Source organism: Mus musculus, chromosome 1, assembly GCF_000001635.26.
Source record: "Mus musculus strain C57BL/6J chromosome 1, GRCm38.p6 C57BL/6J".
Lineage (NCBI taxonomy): Eukaryota > Metazoa > Chordata > Mammalia > Rodentia > Muridae > Mus > Mus musculus.
In genome coordinates this window covers 87142874-87161735 of record NC_000067.6, presented here as the reverse complement: position 1 = coordinate 87161735, position 18862 = coordinate 87142874, and the positions used below count along the sequence as shown (strand labels likewise).

General features: G+C 54.3%; 1 protein-coding gene and 2 long non-coding RNA genes across 11 annotated transcripts in view; 1 reads left to right on the top strand and 2 right to left on the bottom strand.

Annotated features, from left to right (window-relative positions):
• Nucleotides 1–11891, bottom strand: part of Gm33292 — a 22402-nt gene extending 10511 nt beyond the window's left edge. For all 3 annotated transcript variants that reach the window (XR_878346.3, XR_878347.3, XR_003947911.1), the window contains exons 1-3: nt 11668–11891; nt 10757–10908; nt 10521–10581 (exon numbers count right to left, since the gene is read on the bottom strand). This is a non-coding gene — a long non-coding RNA (predicted gene, 33292). The remainder of the gene's footprint in view (nt 1–10520; nt 10582–10756; nt 10909–11667) is intronic.
• Nucleotides 4651–18862, top strand: Ecel1 (endothelin converting enzyme-like 1). 7 transcript variants are annotated; one of them, XR_001780293.2, is made up of 20 exons: nt 5573–5716; nt 6648–7532; nt 8150–8218; nt 8325–8435; nt 8524–8616; nt 8793–8917; nt 9531–9753; nt 10189–10287; nt 10527–10601; nt 10733–10836; nt 11072–11130; nt 11208–11259; nt 11885–11952; nt 12116–12240; nt 12537–12602; nt 13016–13111; nt 13434–13510; nt 13650–15071; nt 15231–15473; nt 18085–18862. XR_001780293.2 is itself a non-coding variant. In XM_017314898.1 (19 exons), the coding sequence occupies exons 3-19, from the start codon at nt 6747–6749 to the stop codon at nt 13747–13749; spliced, it is 2328 nt and encodes a 775-aa protein (XP_017170387.1). In that variant the 5' UTR covers nt 4651–4740; nt 5328–5488; nt 6648–6746; the 3' UTR covers nt 13750–14081. The 7 variants fall into 7 exon arrangements, 5 of the variants coding, with proteins under 5 accessions (XP_017170387.1, NP_067281.2, NP_001264854.1 ...); XM_017314898.1 differs by lacking the exons at nt 5573–5716; nt 15231–15473; nt 18085–18862 and adding exons at nt 4651–4740; nt 5328–5488 and having other exon boundaries at nt 13650–14081; XR_001780275.2 differs by having other exon boundaries at nt 13650–15473.
• Nucleotides 13102–18833, bottom strand: Gm51638. Its single transcript, XR_003947912.1, has 3 exons — nt 18766–18833; nt 18071–18193; nt 13102–13348 (listed from the first exon to the last, which is right to left on the bottom strand). It is a non-coding gene; the product is annotated as a predicted gene, 51638 (long non-coding RNA).

The following is an 18862-nucleotide window of genomic DNA, read 5'->3' as shown; positions in this document are numbered from 1 at the left end:
CAAGGTTGTGAGGTCCAATGCCACACAGTCCCTGATCCCTTGCCTTGTTCCTGTCTGCAGCAAGAGCTGAGCTGGCTCTCCATCAAAATGGTTAGCCCCAGAGGCCCACCTGTCAGAGCTGCAGGCTTCCAAACTCCACTTCCCAATGCCATATCCTTTCTCCCTCTGGGTGATACTGCCTTGTCTGCTCTATTGGCCTGGGCCCAGGGCCAGGCCTAGCCCCCTGAGATTGACCCTGTGCCTTGTGCCCAAACCTCACTAGACAGGATGGATGGTGCTTTCAACAGACTGAGGAAGGGAAGCTGCCATTGGGAACAGAGCAAGTCACAAGAGAATGTCAGGTAGGGACAAATCTGGTACAAGATGTACCCAGAGCAACAGATGAAAGATGGCTGGGCCACTCCAGACAGGAAGATCCAGGAAAGGCCTTTGGAGGCAGGGTGTCTGGACAGGAGGCCAAGGTCCTAGCCACAAGGTCTCAGACTTACTCAGAGGTTTCTGGGTAAAGCCAACCTCTAGTACCTGCCCTCAGTATGATCGACTCTTGCAGCTTAGGTCTGGATCTGGGGTTAGAGCTGGACCCCAGCCAGCTTCAAGATGCTCTTGCCTGGGTTTCTGGGAGCAGATGTGGAGCTGCTCCAAAAGTAGAGTGGGCTTGAGGAAGAACGCTCAGTTGCCATGATCAAGGGTGTGGGGTCGGACCAAGAAGCCCTCAGAAGCCAGGGGCTCACATGGGGTATGGGTGGAGCTTCAGAGGATGGGAATCGATGGGAAGGAGACTCTTGAGGTTGGTCCCCTGCAAATGTGCATGACTTGAATGATTTAAACTATTTGAAACAAAAAGATAATTAGACATTTATTAACATAAAACATTATTCTAGGGGCTGGGGAAATGGCTTAGTTGGTGTCCAATTTGCAAGCACGAGGACCCAAATTCAATCCCTAGAGGCTGGGCATGGTGGAGAATCTGTAATCTTGGTCCTGCGTTGGTAAGTACAGGTAAATTCCTGCAGCCCACTTAATAAGTCTCTGTCCTGGACTCTGTTCAAGAACAGTATGGTGGGGACTCAGGGAGGGCATGCCCCAAGCCCATGGAGATAGCACTTGTCCAGACTAGAGGACTAAAGGGGCCACTGGGAGTGCTCCCAAAAAGCCAGAAAGATAACTGGCAATTGTCCAAGAGGTGACAGAGGAAGGATGCTCCAGTCGGTAAGTGCTAAGGTCCTGGGGCATAGGCGAGCCAGCTGTGTTCTGGAAATGACACTTGATCAGAGTTATGTAAGGAAGAAAGAGAGCGGGTGGGGAGACTCAGACTGGAAAGGGCGAGAAGAACACAAAAGTGTCCACTTCCAGGCTGGGGAGCAACAGCTCAGCTGGGTAGATGCTCACTGTGCAAGCATGAGGACCAGAGTTGGGTTCTCAGAACCCATGTTTTAAAAATAGTTGGGTGTGGTGCCCATGCTTAGAAAACTCATGCTAGGAAGCAGGGGGACAACAGGAAGTTCCCTGGTATGATGTCCAGCCAGCCTAGTCTACTGGCGAGCTCCAGACCAAGGAAAAGTTCTCTCAAAAGACAAGATGGGTAGTACCTGTGGAAGGACACCTGCTGATGGTCTCTGGTCTCTACACAAACACATGAACACACTAGCACACACACACACACAGAGTCACAGAGACACACAGATACATACATACATACATACATACAGATATACATACAGACATACAGAGACACACACACACAGACACACAGATACATACATACATACATACATACATACATACATACATACAGATAGACAGACATACAGAGACACACAGATACATACATATATACATACATACATACATACATACAGACAGACAGACAGAGACACACACACACAGAGACACACACACATACATACATACATACATACATACAGACAGACATACAGACATACAGAGACACACAGATACATACATATATACATACATACATACATACAGACACACACACACACACACATACACACACACACATATATACAGACACATACACACACACACACACACACACACACACACACACACACACACACACACGAGGGCGAGGCCATTGCCTTAAAGGCTACATTAAATTGACTAAGCTTAGTCATCATGAGGGGTGACTCAGGGATCTGGAGACTGGAGGCCAAGGCTTAGACCAGAGGATGCACAGTGAAGAGCCAGGGCTTTACATAGAGCTCGACTGGGAATCTACAAGAGGTTGGGTGCAGGAGATTCCAGATTTCTTTGGTCCCTGTCTGTCACCCCAGCTACCAGAGAGTGACATTTTATTTTGAAAATTAAAAGCCCATTTCATGCCCGACATGGTGGTATACCCTTTGATCCCAGCACTTGAAAGGAAGGAACAGGCAGATCTCTGAGTTCGAGGCCAGCCTGGTCTACAGAGTGAGTTCCAGCACAGCTAGGGCCACACAGAGAAACCCTATCTCAGAAAAGTTAAAAATAAAATAAAATAAAAATAAAAAAGCCATTTCTTAGCCCATCATGCTTGTCTACTCTGTGATCCCAGCTACTTAGGAGGTTGTAGCAGGAGGATCACCTGAGCCCGGGAGTTCCAGACCAGTTGGGACAACAAAGTAAGACTCTATTGCAATAACTAACTAACTAATAAATAAAATACAATTTAAAAATCCAGGTTGATCTGTGAATCATTGGATGGGCTGAATCCTGGGAAGCCAGATGACCAGACAGTGAGGACCAGGACTTTGAAAGGTGACAGACCAGCCAGGAGAAAACAAATGGGTGACAGGTTCTAGCTGCTCCCAGACCTCACTATTGGCCACCTCAGGACAGAATGGCACTCTTAACTCAATCCATGACAGCAACAATGTTAGTAAAGGCACAGTATGGGTAGTGGGTGGGGGTGCATGTACCTGGGGCCCCTGTGGCCCCCAAAACCTGCCGTGGACATTCATTTTCTCCATGAGAGCCACAGCCAGCAGTGTGCAGCCGTCTCTAAGAGCCGACCTTTCTCTCCCCCACCCCTCCCTGCCACACCAGCCACTAGGGAGAGTCATTTCATTTCTCAAATTAAAAATCCATTTTGTGCTGTGAATAATGGATGGATGAGCCCAGGGAGGCCAGGCGGAGGGCAGGAAACTGGTTGTGGCCTAGAGACAACTCACAACTGCTAGAAGACCAGGGCACTGGCTGGATGGGAGAGAGGCTGTGGTGTAGCCCAGAGCTGACACATTGCAGGGGCCAGGGTTCTACCCCACACAGTACAGATCTGAGCTGGCACTGACCATAGCTAGGTCTTGGATTGGTGGTCTGGCTTTAGGATATTCCCTCCCTTGTTTAGGGCAAGATACACAGCACCTTGGTGAATGCTCAATAGCCATGAATCCTTGTGAATATTGCTGTCCCAAAGCTATACCAGAGATGGGGCTACAGGCGCTCCTTATCTAGAAGACAAACCCAGTGATGCTCCATCAACACAGTCGTTGGGATATGACTTTGGCTTGTGTGGAGGCAAAGAACTGCTTCCAAATGCTTCTGCCCCTCATACCCCTGTGTGCCTTCTCTGACTGCCGCCTGCCTTCTTTTCCCAAGGTGGGTCTCTAGAACCTCATTTGGGGCTCTTCTGGACTCAGCTAGGAATGGCCCGGTCCTGTCAATCTAATCTTCATCGGATCTGGGAGCACGTAGCAACTGAAGGAGAATCTCTGAGAACCTCAGAGATCGATGGAGCAAGATAGGCAGGAGAGAGAAGGAGTGGTTCTCTGAACCCTTTCTATGGACAGCCTGACCACAGGACATGTCAAGGTGACAAGGGCCTAATGGTCAAAGGACCCAATTCTAAGCTTATTTCAGCACTCAGGGTTCAGTGTGAAGTATAAGGTGTTGAACAGAACAGGCAGCTGGGGAGGCCCAATCCGCCTGGCCAGCCTGGCCGGGAGACAGATGAATGGATCAATGGTAGTTGAGTGTGTGAGTGGTGACCAGAAGAAGAGCTCCAAGGACTGACCCCAGAGGAGAGAAGCAAATAAAGGGACTGAGGACCAGGGTCCCTATCCTCCTGTGGATGCAGAGGAAAGTCCCCGGGGAAGCAGGTTTGCCTCTGTGCCTTGCTGTCGGAGTAGTCGGCTCCTTGAGACAATATCCATTTTTATATTTCTTGGAAATTTCACGGCATTCATTTCGGGGAAAATAAAAGCTGTCATTGCCGGAGAAATGATACCAATCAGGGCCTGAAAAGGCTGGAAAATTATCCTCCAGGAGATGGAATGTTGAGGGGAAAATGCAGATTAAAAGCACAAAGAGCCACTCTGCCACCGCCCTGCCCTCCCCTCCCCCCTCACGGAAACACGGCATTTTTGCGTAATTCCATCGCTCCTCAGTAGAATTAATTGGACCTGAGAAGAATGCATGGGGCAGGAGAGGACCTTAGGATGGTCAGAATGAAAGACAGTCCTGTGAGTGGGACTTAGAAATGGACAGACTGGACAGGCAGGAAAGTGGTAGAGGTGGCCACTAAAGGCTAGTGACTGGGTAGCTGACGATGAAGAACATCCGGAGGGGATGGCGACGGGATGGTGGTCGCTCTCCGCAGTCCCACCTCAACATGGGTTCTATCACATCGGTCTTCACCAATGTCTGAAACATTGCTTAGGCCAGGGCTGCAGGCTGGAGCCACAAGGTTGGGATTGCTGGGGCTGTGTGGTCCTTTGCTGGGGATACCAGAAGAGATGGGTAAGTCGAGGCAGAGAAAGCAGATTCCTGAAACAGTAGCAGTCCTTCAGAAAGCTCCCAGGTCTCTGTCACGTGTGGGCTTCACCTTGTGGGTACAGTGGAGAGGTAAAGATGATTCTGTCTCTTGGAAGGAGCGAGGTCCCCAACATTTAAAAAGCTAGTTCAGCCAACCGGAATGGGTGGAAGACTGGACAAACTCACCCTGTGTAGTCCCGTGAGGGAAGTGGAGCAAGATTCCTCCCTCTCCCCACCCTACCATCCTTTTCTAGGCCTTTCTATGTGGGTCTGGGACTTCCTGCCAATGATGTCAGGAAAACCTAAGGTTGAGGAGGCCACAGCCTCAGCCTCTACTTGCAACCTCCCCAGGAGAGCTAGGTAAAGGGTCTTGTACCAACCAGAACCCAGATGGGGCAAGCAGGAGTTAAAAGGACAAAGAAGTCTTGGTGCTGATGGCGCCTGGCAGAGTGCTGGTCCAGATACAGGCTCTTCACCTGCCCATTGGAGTCCTCCCTGGGCTGAGCTTCTGTGGGCTCGGCCCAGACTTCCCTCTGGCCTCCAGATCTCCAGCTTCAGTCCCTTTACCGCAGACTGGTAGGTGGCTCCAAGTGGCTCATCAGAAGGGACCGTGCTTCCTCCTCCCGGGACAGATCTGGACTCCGGAGTCCTGGAGCCAGAAGCTGGTGCATCACTCTCAGGAGCGTTATCTCCGCGGTCGCCATCCCCACCTCCGCACTGCTGGAGCTGACAGGTAGCCCAGAGGGAAGCAGAGAGAAGGAGGGGTGCAGGGGGCGGGAGAAGGAGGGTGGAGCCGCCGGCGCGCCCCCTCCTTCGGGGCTGGCGGGCGGCGCGGCGCGGCGGCAGAGGCGGCGGGCGCACGAAGAGAGCCGCAGCCAGCCCAGCTCCTCTCCGGCTGAGGCCGGGATTTGCTCCCGACCCCTCCCTCGGTCCTCGCCCGGCCCAGACGCGCACCTGCCGGGTAAGTGTCATTCGGGCCCGCCGCCTCCGAGGACATCATCACAGCCACCTCCGAGGCCACCGCGGCTGCCGAGCCGAGCTTCTCGGCTTTGTCTCTGTCCTCCCGGCTCTGGCTCCAGCTGCGGCTGCGGCTGCGACTCCAGGACTCGGCTCTCAAGCTCCGCTGACTGCGCCGCGCGACGCAAGAGATTGAGCTCAGGGCTGGCGCAGCAAAGGGGGTGAAACTTCTCCCAACTTTGGATTCTGGGGAGAACCTGTTGACGACAGGGATGGCCCGGGGCGTTGATGGGTGGCAAATGATGAAACCAGTCTCTGGTTTTCCATCTGGGCCGTCGGGGTTGGGGAGTCGGGTGGGGGAAAGATGGGGAATGGAGAGGGCTGCTGCTTGGGGAAGGGACTTGTGGGCTTTGGAGCCATTGAAGAGAAACAGCCAGAGGGTGGCTTGAGAGTGGTCCTGCAGACTTCCCCGAGGACGAAGTTTGGGTGTCTGGTCGCTTTTAGTTCGGAGAACTGAAGGAGGCTTCAGGGTCCGCAGAGAGGCGCCCCTGACCACACCTCCTTTCTCCGGCCTCTGCTTCCCCCTCCCCCACCTGGCTTGTCTGGAGAGGATGATGGGCAAGAAAGGCAAAGACAAGGGAAACAGGTTGTCAGTGAAGCCCCCACTTTGTGCCCGGTGCTCTTTGGTTTTGTGTCCGAGCATCCTTACTCTGTGGTGAGCTTGTGGAGACCTGGGTAGGCAGGTTAAAGGCTACTATTCCAGTAAGAGCTGCTGGCAACTGAACCCTTCTTTCTTGGTTGACGGAGTGAAGTGGGATCCTTGGTTGTGGATCACAGGTGGCCTCCATCTTCTTAAACTAACTCCCACCCTTTGTTTTCTGGGTCCCCTCACTTTCCAGGGCCTCTCTGAGCCTGCTAATGTTCCCTTCCTACAGCTGCGACCGAGGGCCATGTGGGCTCCGACCAGAAAGCCCGCAGACAGAAGCAGCCTATAATCGACCAAACAAGGGGTCTGCAGCCAAAGCCTCGGCACAATGGAGGCCCCGTATTCCATGACAGCGCACTACGACGAGTTCCAGGAAGTCAAGTATGTGAGCCGGTGTGGCACCGGGGGCGCTCGAGGGACCTCACTGCCTCCAGGCTTCCCGAGGGGCTCAGGGCGCAGTGCTAGCGGGTCCAGGTCTGGGCTGCCCCGCTGGAATCGACGCGAGGTGTGCCTGCTGTCGGGGTTGGTGTTTGCTGCCGGCCTCTGCGCCATCCTGGCGGCCATGCTGGCGCTCAAATACCTGGGCCCGGGAGCGGCGGGCGGTGGCGGAGCCTGTCCCGAGGGCTGCCCCGAGCGCAAGGCCTTTGCACGCGCCGCCCGCTTTCTGTCTGCCAACCTGGACGCCAGCATCGACCCGTGCCAGGACTTCTACTCGTTCGCGTGCGGAGGCTGGCTGCGGCGCCACGCTATCCCCGACGACAAGCTCACCTACGGCACGATCGCGGCCATCGGAGAGCAGAACGAGGAGCGTCTGCGGCGCCTGCTGGCGAGACCCACCGGAGGCCCCGGCGGCGCTGCGCAGCGCAAGGTGCGCGCCTTCTTCCGCTCGTGCCTCGACATGCGCGAGATCGAGAGGCTCGGGCCGCGGCCCATGCTCGAGGTCATCGAGGACTGCGGCGGCTGGGACCTGGGCGGCGCGGCCGATCGCCCCGGGGCGGCTCGCTGGGACCTCAACCGACTGCTGTACAAGGCACAGGGTGTGTACAGCGCGGCCGCGCTCTTCTCGCTTACAGTCAGCCTGGACGACAGGAACTCCTCGCGCTACGTCATCCGCGTGAGTGTCCCCCCCCCTCCGCCTTTCCGCCCCACGACAATCCTCGCACCCCACCTGAGACCTCCCGCATCCTTGGCCCGGCGTGCCCCCTGCTCCATCCCGCGTCCGAAGGATACGGGTTCGGACAGCTAGGGGATCAGGGAGGAGCGGGGCGCGCGCAGGGGCAGAGCGCGGGAGGAGGGCGCAAGTAATTTCCCTGGAGTAATTGCTGTGTTTAGCTGAGCTGCGGGAGCCGCAATTCCCAGCCCTCAGGCAGGTGGGGTTCGGGGAGTGGGAGCCCGCAGGCGATCGCCCTGAAAGGCTGGGGTTGGCTAAGAATTCCAGAGGTCCCAACTCCCAGTATAGCGCCCCACGGTGTCCCTACAGGTGGGGAAAGTGAAGGCGGTTGGGGAAGGAGTGAAAGGCGGGTTCTCCAGGGCATCTTCAGGCTGAACTAAGAGTAATGGGGTTTGGCTAACTTCTCTGGATTGAGAGAGGGGTTGGTTTTCATGATCCCGGAGCTTGTGACAACAGATCCGTATTTGACTCGTCCTGTCTTCTCTTCTTTGACATTTGAGAGGGAACGCTGGAAAACTGGCCGTGCACTTCTGACCAGGGGTCCCTGTTTTCCTCCCCAGATTGACCAGGATGGGCTCACCCTGCCAGAGAGAACCCTGTACCTAGCTCAAGACGAGGAGAGTGAGAAGGTGCCTAGGCAGAGGCTGGGGCTTCTGGGAAGGAAAGAGCCCCAGAAGGAGGGTCGCGGGGGTAGGTGTCTCCCTCCCCATAACAGGAGCACGTGTCCTGGTGCAGATCTTGGCTGCATACAGGGTGTTCATGCAGCGTCTACTCAGACTACTGGGAGCGGACGCTGTGGAGCAGAAGGCGCAGGAAATCCTTCAGCTGGAACAGAGGCTGGCCAATGTGAGCAGGAGGGGCTGGGAGCCTCCAGGACCCTGACAAAGGCCGGGGAACATAGGTCAGGCCTGTGTCTATCTGGTCTCCACTCCAGATCTCTGTGTCAGAATATGATGATCTCCGTCGTGATGTCAGCTCCGCGTACAACAAAGTGACTCTGGGGCAGCTGCAGAAGATCATCCCCCATGTGAGTGTTCTCAGACCTGGTGAATGGGTGATGATGGGGGCGGCGCAGGGACTGCAAGTTGACCATCTTTAGGTATGACCGAGGTCTTCCATGCCCCTCAATGCCGACGTGCCTTTGTTGTCTCCTTTTGGACCCCTTTGTTGTCTCCTGTTGCTTCCCTGCCCTTGGCTCCACAGTTGCAGTGGAAGTGGCTGCTGGATCAGATCTTCCAGGAAGACTTCTCGGAGGAGGAGGAGGTGGTGCTGCTGGCCACAGACTACATGCAGCAGGTGTCCCAGCTCATCCGCTCCACACCTCGAAGGTGAGGCTGCAGATGCTCTAACGCTCCCTGTCCCCTGCTGCTCCTCCATCAGCACCCTAGAGCTGTCCACTTGTTGACCTTTGTAATCCCTGTCTCTGCTGAAGCCACACAGCAGAAGGCAGGTGGGAGCGCTGGTAGGTAAATCTAGATCCTTCAGTCATGTGCTTGCACCTACCCTGTGGGAGCCTGGGTAGGCTGGGATCCCCTTGAACTGCCCTTACCTCCTGGGATGGTGAGGCTGAGAGTTTGGACTTCATTAAGGGATCCTTGGGGAGAATCCTGCTAGTCCCTGTACGTCCAGGGAAGGAAAAGAAAGCCACCAAGGGATTTCTGAGTACTCTGTGTCATACACCAAAGGGTAATTGGGAAACAATGCTGGTCCATCAAGGCCAGGCTTAATGGCTCTTGTTAGAAGCAAGATCATATTCTGTGCTTGGGACAGTTCAAATTGATTTCTGCATATCTAAATTGATCTCTTTCTCCTTCTTAGTGGGGCAGGGTGGATAGGTACTGAGTACTACCCTAGGGAGCACAGGTGGGTAGGGCTGTGATGACCTACATACATATCTGATTAGATCTGATTAGACAATCCCCTGCTTTACCTGGCCTCCAGGATCCTGCACAACTACCTAGTGTGGCGTGTGGTGGTGGTTCTGAGTGAGCACCTGTCCTCACCATTCCGAGAGGCACTGCATGAGCTGGCCAAAGAGATGGAGGGCAATGACAAGCCCCAGGAGTTGGCCCGAGTCTGCCTGGGCCAGGCCAACCGCCACTTCGGCATGGCTCTTGGTGCCCTCTTTGTACATGAACACTTCTCAGCTGCCAGTAAAGCCAAGGTCAGGCTGCCGTGGGTCTAGGGTGGGGTGCAGGTGGTGTGCTCAATGTGGAGGATGGAAGATCTCAGAGATCCTCTTGTGGCACAGGGCCCAGGTTGGGTAGAGGAGCTAAGCTGTCTCTGAGGCTTTAGGATGCTCTTCCCCTGGGATGCTTGTGCACACAGTCAGCTGTAGGTGGCTTACCCTGTCTTTCCCCTGAGGGTCATTCTTAGCCATGCTCAGGAGACATGACCTTAGGACTGTACAGACTTGTGCTAGGATGGTTTTCTCTTCCAGGGGGGAGCTTGCTGTCCCTACTGCCCATGTCTCTCCTTGTTGCCCAGCACGGTGCCCTGAACAGATGATAGGAATCCCTGTGTTGCCAGGTGCTGGGGGGGGGGTGCGGATCTAAGACTTCCTTAGTTGACCCTTGATCCCTGACTTCTGACCCTGCAGGTGCAGCAGCTAGTGGAAGATATCAAGTACATCTTGGGCCAGCGCCTGGAGGAGCTGGACTGGATGGATGCCCAGACCAAGGCAGCTGCTCGGGCCAAGGTGAGATAGGGTCTGAGTCCCAGTTGTTGGTGTCACAAATATTATTTGAGTGCCTGCTGGATATCAGGCGCTGGGAGTAACGAGGGGAAGGAGACAGAGATGCCTTTATGGAATTGGTCTGTGTCTGTCCTCCCTTGGTCCCAGACCCATGCTAGCCTGGAGCCCCCTTCCCTTTTTTTGCCTGTGGGAGACTGTCTTCTGAGGCTCTGGGCCCCTTGCCCCCAATCTCTCACCTGCAGCTCCAGTACATGATGGTCATGGTTGGCTATCCAGACTTCCTGCTGAAACCTGAGGCTGTAGACAAAGAATATGAGGTAGGCAGGATTTCACTGCCTTCAGGCCCCAGGAAAGCCCACCACCAAACTTGGAGGAAAACTCATGGCTCCCAAGGAAAGGGCCTGGCCTTGCCCCAGCTCATGACTGAGCCCTGCCCATCCCCATACAGTTCGAGGTCCACGAGAAGACCTACTTCAAGAACATTTTGAACAGCATCCGATTCAGTATCCAGTTGTCCGTCAAAAAGATTCGACAGGAGGTGGACAAATCCTCGTGAGTGCCCAGCCCTGAGCTGAGGGTGGAGGAGGGCCACGAGGGAGGAGAGAACATGCTGGGAACACAGGCCTGCGTAAACAAGAGAGAGGGCAGTAAGGCGGTACCTTAGCCCAGAGAATGCACTGTTAAGCTAGCTGGCATGCCAGGACCACCTTGAAGAAAGCTAGGGTGTGGGGCTCCTGGGGGATGTCCCATGTACCCCCCCCCAGGTGACTCTGTCCTCTTCACACAGGTGGCTCCTCCCACCACAGGCGCTCAATGCCTACTATCTGCCCAACAAGAATCAAATGGGTAAGGAGCTGTGTCCTGCCCTGCCCGGGTGGGCCCAGAAGTGGAGGTGTTTCCCACTAACCATGCCTTTCTCCTAGTCTTCCCAGCTGGCATCCTGCAGCCCACCCTGTATGACCCAGACTTCCCACAGTAAGTAGGGAGACTTAAAGGGTGCAGCTGGGCATATCAGCCCTGCCTGCAGGTGTCAGGCTGGCTCTCTGGCTCTTGTTTAACTTACTTTCTTATATATCCCAAGCCCACCGGCTTAGGGATGGTGCTGACCACAGTGGGCTGGGCTCCTACATCAGTCACCAATCAAGACAGTCTCTCAAAGGCATGGTCACAGGCCAGTCCGACCTGGGCAATCCTTCACTAGCTCAGATAATGCTAGGCTATGCCAAGATTACAGCTAAAGCCAACTAGCATACCCCTTACCCACTCTAGGCCCCCTTAGTTGTTTCAAAAGTGGGGGATCATAGCGGTGAGGAAGGAAGCCTAGTCCTCAAGTGAGTGCCTCAGTTCCCTTCCTGCTTCCTTGAAGACACAGCCTCCACCAACCTTGTAAGCTGTTAGTTCCCAAAACACAGCTGGACATGGGTCACTGGTCCCTTTCACAGAGTCTATAAGGAAGCTGGGGGACACATGCCGAGGACCTTGGAGATGCGTAGATCTCTGGGGCCTCTCTGTTCATCTGGCAGGGGCAATAGGGGCCTGGGCAGCAATGTGGGGCTCTCAGTGGGTAAGGGCTGGTTTTAACCTGCTGCTGTGGGCCCAGGTCTCTGAACTACGGGGGTATTGGCACCATCATTGGGCACGAACTGACCCATGGCTATGACGACTGGGGTAAGGCATGAGAGGGTCTTGGGGGAGGGGAAGGACGGATAGTGAGTGGGAGGAGTCATGGAGGATGAGCTGTGGTTGGCTGGTGAGAGGGGAGGGGCTTAGTGTCCAGCCTGGCCATAGGGTGAGGCGTGGTCTGAGTGTGCTGGATTGCCATTGGCCACAGGGGGACAGTATGACCGCTCAGGAAACCTGTTGCACTGGTGGACTGAGACCTCCTACAGCCACTTTCTGCGCAAGGCCGAGTGCATCGTTCGCCTCTATGACAACTTCACCGTCTACAACCAGCGCGTGAGACCTTCCACCCTTGCCTCCACTTCCCCTTTGACTGGCCACAAACTGGAAGCGTGCATGCTCATGTGCACATACGTGAAATAGAGTACCCGCACACATGCTCTCGATTCCCGTGTACACAAACAGCCACATAGTAGGGGTGAGGGGAGGGAAAGGCTTCTCCTGAATTCCCCGGGAAGGGGGGGGGGGGGACAGGCAGTAGCTCAGGGTAGTCTGGTCGGCAGCTCAGGGTAGCCAGATCTGTGGGAGGCCAGCAGGCCCGGGCAGCTTCTTCTTCCTTTTCCTTTTGGCAGGTGAATGGGAAACACACACTTGGCGAGAACATCGCAGACATGGGAGGCCTCAAGCTGGCCTACTATGTGAGCCACCCAGCCTCCTCTCTGTCTTTGCTGGGGGACAGGTGGGAGCTGATGAGAACCCCAGACTAGGAACACAGCTCATCCCTTCCCGTCCTGCTGATGCTCTGGCCTAGGCTGGGGTCCTCCAGGAGGGGGAGAAAAACAAACAAACAAACAAACAAACAAACAAACAAACAAGCACCACTTTACTGGGGGAACAAAGAGGACTACCTGGAGGATGTGGCACTATTGAGGGATCAGCGTGCCAGAGTAGAAAGCTTGACAGGCAGGGAATACAGAATGGATAACATAACCGGGGCTGGTGGGGGAGGGGCTAGTCTCCTCCTGGGAGGAGGACTGAGTGAAGGATGGAGAAGAGGCCTGTGCAGCACAGGCAGTTGGCCACAGTGGCTCCCTGCTCTTGGCACCCACAGGCCTATCAGAAGTGGGTCCGGGAGCATGGCCCGGAGCACCCGCTGCACCGGCTCAAGTACACACACAACCAGCTTTTCTTCATTGCCTTTGCACAGGTGAGCTGGATGGAGATGGGATAGGGGTCAGGAGGGGCCGAGGAGGGAACACCATGTCCGTGCTCAGTCTCAGCCTGGCCCAGGCCTCACATGAGCATCTCCAGGGCTCAGCCTGTCTGTTGGTCTGTCTGTCTGTCCATCCATCCATCCATTCTTCTATCCATCTATCGATCCATCCATCTCCTATCTATTGCCTGTCCTCTCAGAGGTGAGATGGTCCATGGCTTCTGCTGGCACCTAAGGGTGGGGAAAAGGGTAGAAAACAGGCAGTAGACACCTGACTCCATTTCTTCCTCTTCTTCCCCTTTCCTGTTGGACCCAGAACTGGTGCATCAAGCGACGGTCACAGTCCATCTACCTGCAGGTGCTGACAGACAAGCATGCACCTGAGCACTACCGGTAGGCTCATCTGCCTTGCTGGGCAGTCCCTTCCTTGTGTCTGATTGGGGTCAGAGGGACAAGAAGGGACAGGGTCAACCTAGAGGTGACAGGGTGGCCAGTAAAGCCCACACTGCTGAGGACTCTCCCCCCACCCCAGGGTCCTGGGCAGCGTATCCCAGTTTGAGGAATTCGGCCGGGCCTTCCACTGTCCCAAGGACTCTCCCATGAACCCCGTCCATAAGTGCTCTGTGTGGTGAGCCTGGCCGTCTGCCTGTCTACCTGCACGTCCCCACTGCCCTGCACGGATCACCTCTACCAGCTGTGGGGCAACATGAGCCCCATGCTTCCTGCTCCGGGTCTATCTTCCTTCCCAACCTTTATGTGATTGTCTTCCCGCCCCCTGCAGTCCTTCACTTAAGCGAGGGCCTGGAGCAGGGGTAAGGCTAGGTTCTGGGGGACACTCGAGGGGGAATTATGAGGTCCTCACACCCGGCTCTAGGCAGCTGGACCCCCCTACCGGGGCTGGATAGGTCCCACTGATGTGTTCTTGCTGATTAGTCTGGTCAATAAAGCTGCTGTACTATATATAGCCTTGGCCTCCAGACAAGTGGAGATGGAGGGTCCCTCTGGGTGGGACGCTCAGCCCTGTAACACAGATGGGACACTGGAGAGACATTATGGCTCCCTCTGTTTTGGATGCCTCTGTTTCACCTTTCTGCTAACTCCGGCTTCCTCCCTAGCCAGATCACCTTCCACCCTCTCTCCCACAGTCATGAAGGAACTTCCTTTAAGAGCACAGTCCAGCCCTGTGGCCTGCTGATCTTTTACTTTTAGGGTAGCACAGGCACTTGCTGGCAGTGGAAATCCAGTTTTTTTTTTTTTTTCAATGTTCCAGCCAGGCCTTGATTGCCTCAGCTTCACCTTTGGGAAGGTGACTGGGGCCCCAGGTTCCATCGACATGGAGCCAGCCTTCATAGCATCTGGCCTTCCACAGTCTGGAGGGAGGGATGCTATGTGAGCTAAGTAGTGGTAGGTAATTAGCTGAGGGACCCCAGACACAACCAGTGGTGGAAAGGATTCTGCCTGGGCTGCCCACTGGCGCTGCTCAGTTGTGTGTGTGTGGGGGGAGAGGGGGGACGGTACCAGGTGAGAAGAGCACCGTGTTGGGCAGCCTGACGGTCCCTGCGTGTACAAGGAAAGAAGCCAATGGGCACTGCCTTTCCTCCCAGGTAGTTTTTTTTTTTTTTCTTCCTTCAATGGCCCATCTCCACTTCGCCATGGCAGTCTCTTACCAGTCCAGTGCTGACTGGTGTGCTCAGAGAATGTCTGACCAGTGTCTCCAGCTTCAGGTGACATTTAAAAAGTCCTAATTGTCTCAGCTTGGGCTACAATAGTGTGGCCCTGATGAGGGAGCAGGCTCTGAGAAGGAGACCCTGGAGTGGCCAGTCTAGGAGGCCAGTCTTCCTCCTAGTCTATGGTGATCACAGAGGAGTCCCAGGTGTTGGGAAAGACTGCATTGGGCACACAGCCCAGCTCAGAACTGCTTGGCGGGGACATTTTCATGGCATGCGCCTTAGAGGTGAGTCCCACACAGGAATGGTTTCTAGACCTTCTCACCCGGGCTGGGTACAGGTTACCATGCCCCTTGGGAAGTTGGATCAAAGGACACTTGCCTTGACCTGTGAGATATTTTGGGGTCCTGATGTCTGAGACTGCCTCCATGTCCTCACCCTTCTAGCCTGGGTATAGGGAGAACTGAGGCTCCAGACCCAGCCTCTAAGTCACTATCAAGATTCCCCAGCTGATGTCCAATTCCTTCCACCACTGTGGACACCGCTCAGGAAGGCCTCAGGGCAGCAGGCCGGCTCTCCCCACTACAACTCGACCCTGCTGAGGACATCAGTGTGGTTCTGGGAGAAGACTGTCCCAGCAGGTCGCCTGAGGCCCAGTGTCACCCACTGCTTCCCCACTGTTGTTGCAGGTAGAGTCTTGGGAAGGCCTTCAACACAACCCAAAGACATGGGCGTAGTAACAGGTCACCTGCTGGCTTCCGAGTCCTCTTGCATTCAGACGTCTAGACTCTTTCCGTATGTGTTCTGTTAGGAAGCCACTTACAGCAGAGGCCATGGCCATTCTCTGGCCACCCGAGCTGGGGATTGATTAGATATCCTGAGGTGGAGGGGCTCACGTAAGGCCAGCACAACACTGACGCCCCTGCCTTAGGTTCCGTGGTGTTTGGGGGTGGGGTGGAGCATCCGTGCAGTGCGAAGGCCCTTCCCAGCCATAATGACAGGAGTCTAGAAGTCCAGAAAGGGTAGTGATAGGACTGGCTCCACTGAGCTCATCTGCACAGCAGGTACACTCCAAACAGCACACTGGGATGGCAAACACAGTCTTCCACTAAGCATTTAATAGCAGGGAAATAAAGGAGCTGAGGGTGTTCTCACTGTGCCCCAGCTTACAGGCATCCGCCTGTATGTCCATGCATCCAGGGATGCTCTTCTACCCTGGCAACAGTTTATGAAATCAGCTGCCTGGGCTGAATCTGATTCCACCATCTATCTCTGTGACTGGCCCTCAAGCCCAGGAGGTACTGCTGTGTGACCAGGGGGAGATAGCTACCTTCTCTGGGCTCCTAGCAGCATAGGAGTGAGGAGTGCCCCTAATATTAGCTCACTGCCACACATGACAGTAAACCCACACATGACCAGCCCCTCTTCCCTTTCCAGTGCAGCATCTATAGGACTCCACCTAGGTCTAGCCCCATCATGGCTGCCAGGGATGGTCCACGAGTATAGCTCAGTTCTGGGACCTCATGGCCAGGGATTCTGGGATACTTCTCAGCTTGGTAGGAGATATTCCTTTGAACAAGTAGGGGAGGATTTGAGGGTATCTGATGGGACATCCTGAAGATGAATGGATTTATCTCCAGCTTGGTGACGCTGAGAGTCATGTGACACCCTTAAGGGCCACTGTCTGGTGCCACTGAGGCCCCGGCTGCCCTAACCCATTCAGAGAGACCAGATTTAGGTCTCTATATCCCTGTGGTTGATCTACTGAGCTGATCCATATGTCTAGCACCCCAGAGTGTGCTCCAGTGCCAAAGACCCTAGGTGTCATATGTTTTAAAAATTGCTTGACCCTTATTGCAAATGTATTAGAAGTGAGGATCTTCCACTTAAAATTTCCTTTGGGCTGGACCCTGGGGGTCTCAGTCTGGTCCTTTCTATTCCCCTGTCCCTATGCATGTACATATAAACACACACACACATATATATATAATCATACACACATACACCTAATCTTTTCTGTCTGTAGTGTATCACTCATATAAGAGACAGTTCCAGATCTGCAGAAGGGACAGCTCTTACAGATGTTAAAGGGGTATGGCCTGTGCAGCTGTTGAGGTGTCCTGTCTCTCTTTCTCTCCCTTCTGACACCTCCCTAAGCTGGTTTTAGACACTCACTTTCCCTTACACCAGCACTGCGTAAAGACTGTGTGGGAGTGTACATCTGTAATTCCAACACTGGGAAATAGAGGCCAGGCAATAAGAAGTTTGAGGTTATCCTTAGCCACACAGTGATAAGGTTAAGGCCATCATCGCACATCCAAGACCAACACGGGCTACATGAGACCTTGCTTCAGAAAAAAGGGACGGGGAGAATGTTTTCCTCAGCTGTCAGAACACTTGCTTCATGAATGTGAGGGCTTGTGTGTGCATCTCCAGACCCATGTAGAAGCTGGGCACAGCGGCATACCTGGAGCCCCACTGACGGGAAGGCAGGCACAGAGGGCCAGTTAGTCCGAAGGCTGCAGGTCAGTCAGCCTGCCAAATGTGATAAAGTACCGGGCCAATGATAGAACATCCCAACAAAAAGTAGATTGTACCTGAGCGTGTTCTCCTACCTCTACTTACGTGCTGTGCACATGAGACAGAGAGAAACACACAGAGAGAGACAGAGACAGAGAGAGACAGACAGAGTCTGAGAAAGGCAGAGATAGAGACAGAAAGACATACATACACACACAGAGAGACAGACAGGCAGAGACAGAGAGAAGTAGAGATAGACATACACAGAGAAAGAAAGAGAGATAGACTGAGAGAGGTGGAAATAAAGACAGAAAGACACAGAGAGAGGCAGACAGACAGACACAGAGAGGTAGAGATGGAAAGACATACACAGAGAAAGGGAGAGATGGAGAGAGGCAGAGAGAGACAGAGACAGACACAGAGTCAGAGAAAGATAAATAGACACAGCGAGACAGGCAGACATAGTGCACCAGCAGTTTCCTCTTTTCCCTGCTGGCTTCAGATTGTCTAGAGACGGAGCACAGGTCCCTGCCCACCCATTGTCCTTTAGAGCCACGCTGGGCCAGGGCAAGGCAGGACTGTGCCCAGACCTCACAGCCCAGTTCCCCTTCTCTTCCCCGTGGCCTCTGAACCAGGGAGAGATTTATTTGTACAGACAGGAACCAGTTCTCTCCCACCCCTTACAAGAGGAGAGTTTCTGTTTGAACGAGTACTTTCCCCGTTGTTCCCGGCTTCCATGGCAAAGGGCCACAGGCACTTCCATTACCTCCAAACCCACAGGGTCTACGAAGGGGCTTCTTGTGAAACCAGGACGCTCTGGGCTTCGGAACCAGCAGCCTGCTGTTCAGGTTTAGGCCGCTGAACAGCAATTGATCTGCAGGAGGTGGTCCTTGGGAGAATTCATGGAGAAAAATCCACCCTTAATCATGCTATTTATAATTCCTTCACATGCTTCGAGGAGGACTCAGGACAATGAGAAGCTCAGCCCATCCTCCCCAGGGAGGTCCTTGCTTTATAAGCTCACTTGTCATTGTGTTTCGAAGCCCATGGATTTGTACGGCATGTAACTGACTGAGGGACCTTGGCAGCTTTACAGAGGAGCGCCGATCTCTGTCTCATCTACCAGGCAGTCATCGGGCCCTGTCTTCAGTACCATCAAGGACTGGGGACTCTGTCTCTCTTTCCGGTTGAAAGAAAAGGCTGTCCTGACCCCACCCGGCCTTTCCTACAGTCCTCGTGATGAGCTGGAGCCCACACTCTGGGCCCTCACCACCGACACCATAATTTCTTCCTTTATCTAAGGCAAACATAGCCCCCTTCCCTCACGGGTGTTACCCCGTCTCTGCCAACCACCCTCCTCCTTTGTTCTGACTTATTCATGGGACATGAGTTGTGGCTCATTTGGAGCCTCTGGGATTGCCTCAGGTGAGGAGCCTCAGCTTTTGTTTCCGTGTAACCTACCTTTGGGGTGTCTTCCTGTATGCTCCATGGGTTATAGCCCCCATACTCTACTGTCCATAGATAGCTGCTGGTGGTATAAAGGTGAGCATAGCTGGTT

Bases quoted from the DNA above. Each gene is read 5' to 3' on its own strand.
- Ecel1 (XM_017314898.1), top strand. From the start codon at position 6,747: ATGGAGGCCCCGTATTCCATGACAGCGCACTACGACGAGTTCCAGGAA. The intron at 8,436-8,523 runs GTGAGCAGGAGG...TCTCCACTCCAG, and splicing joins TGGAACAGAGGCTGGCCAAT to ATCTCTGTGTCAGAATATGA. The intron at 13,112-13,433 runs GTGAGCTGGATG...TGTTGGACCCAG, and splicing joins TCTTCATTGCCTTTGCACAG to AACTGGTGCATCAAGCGACG.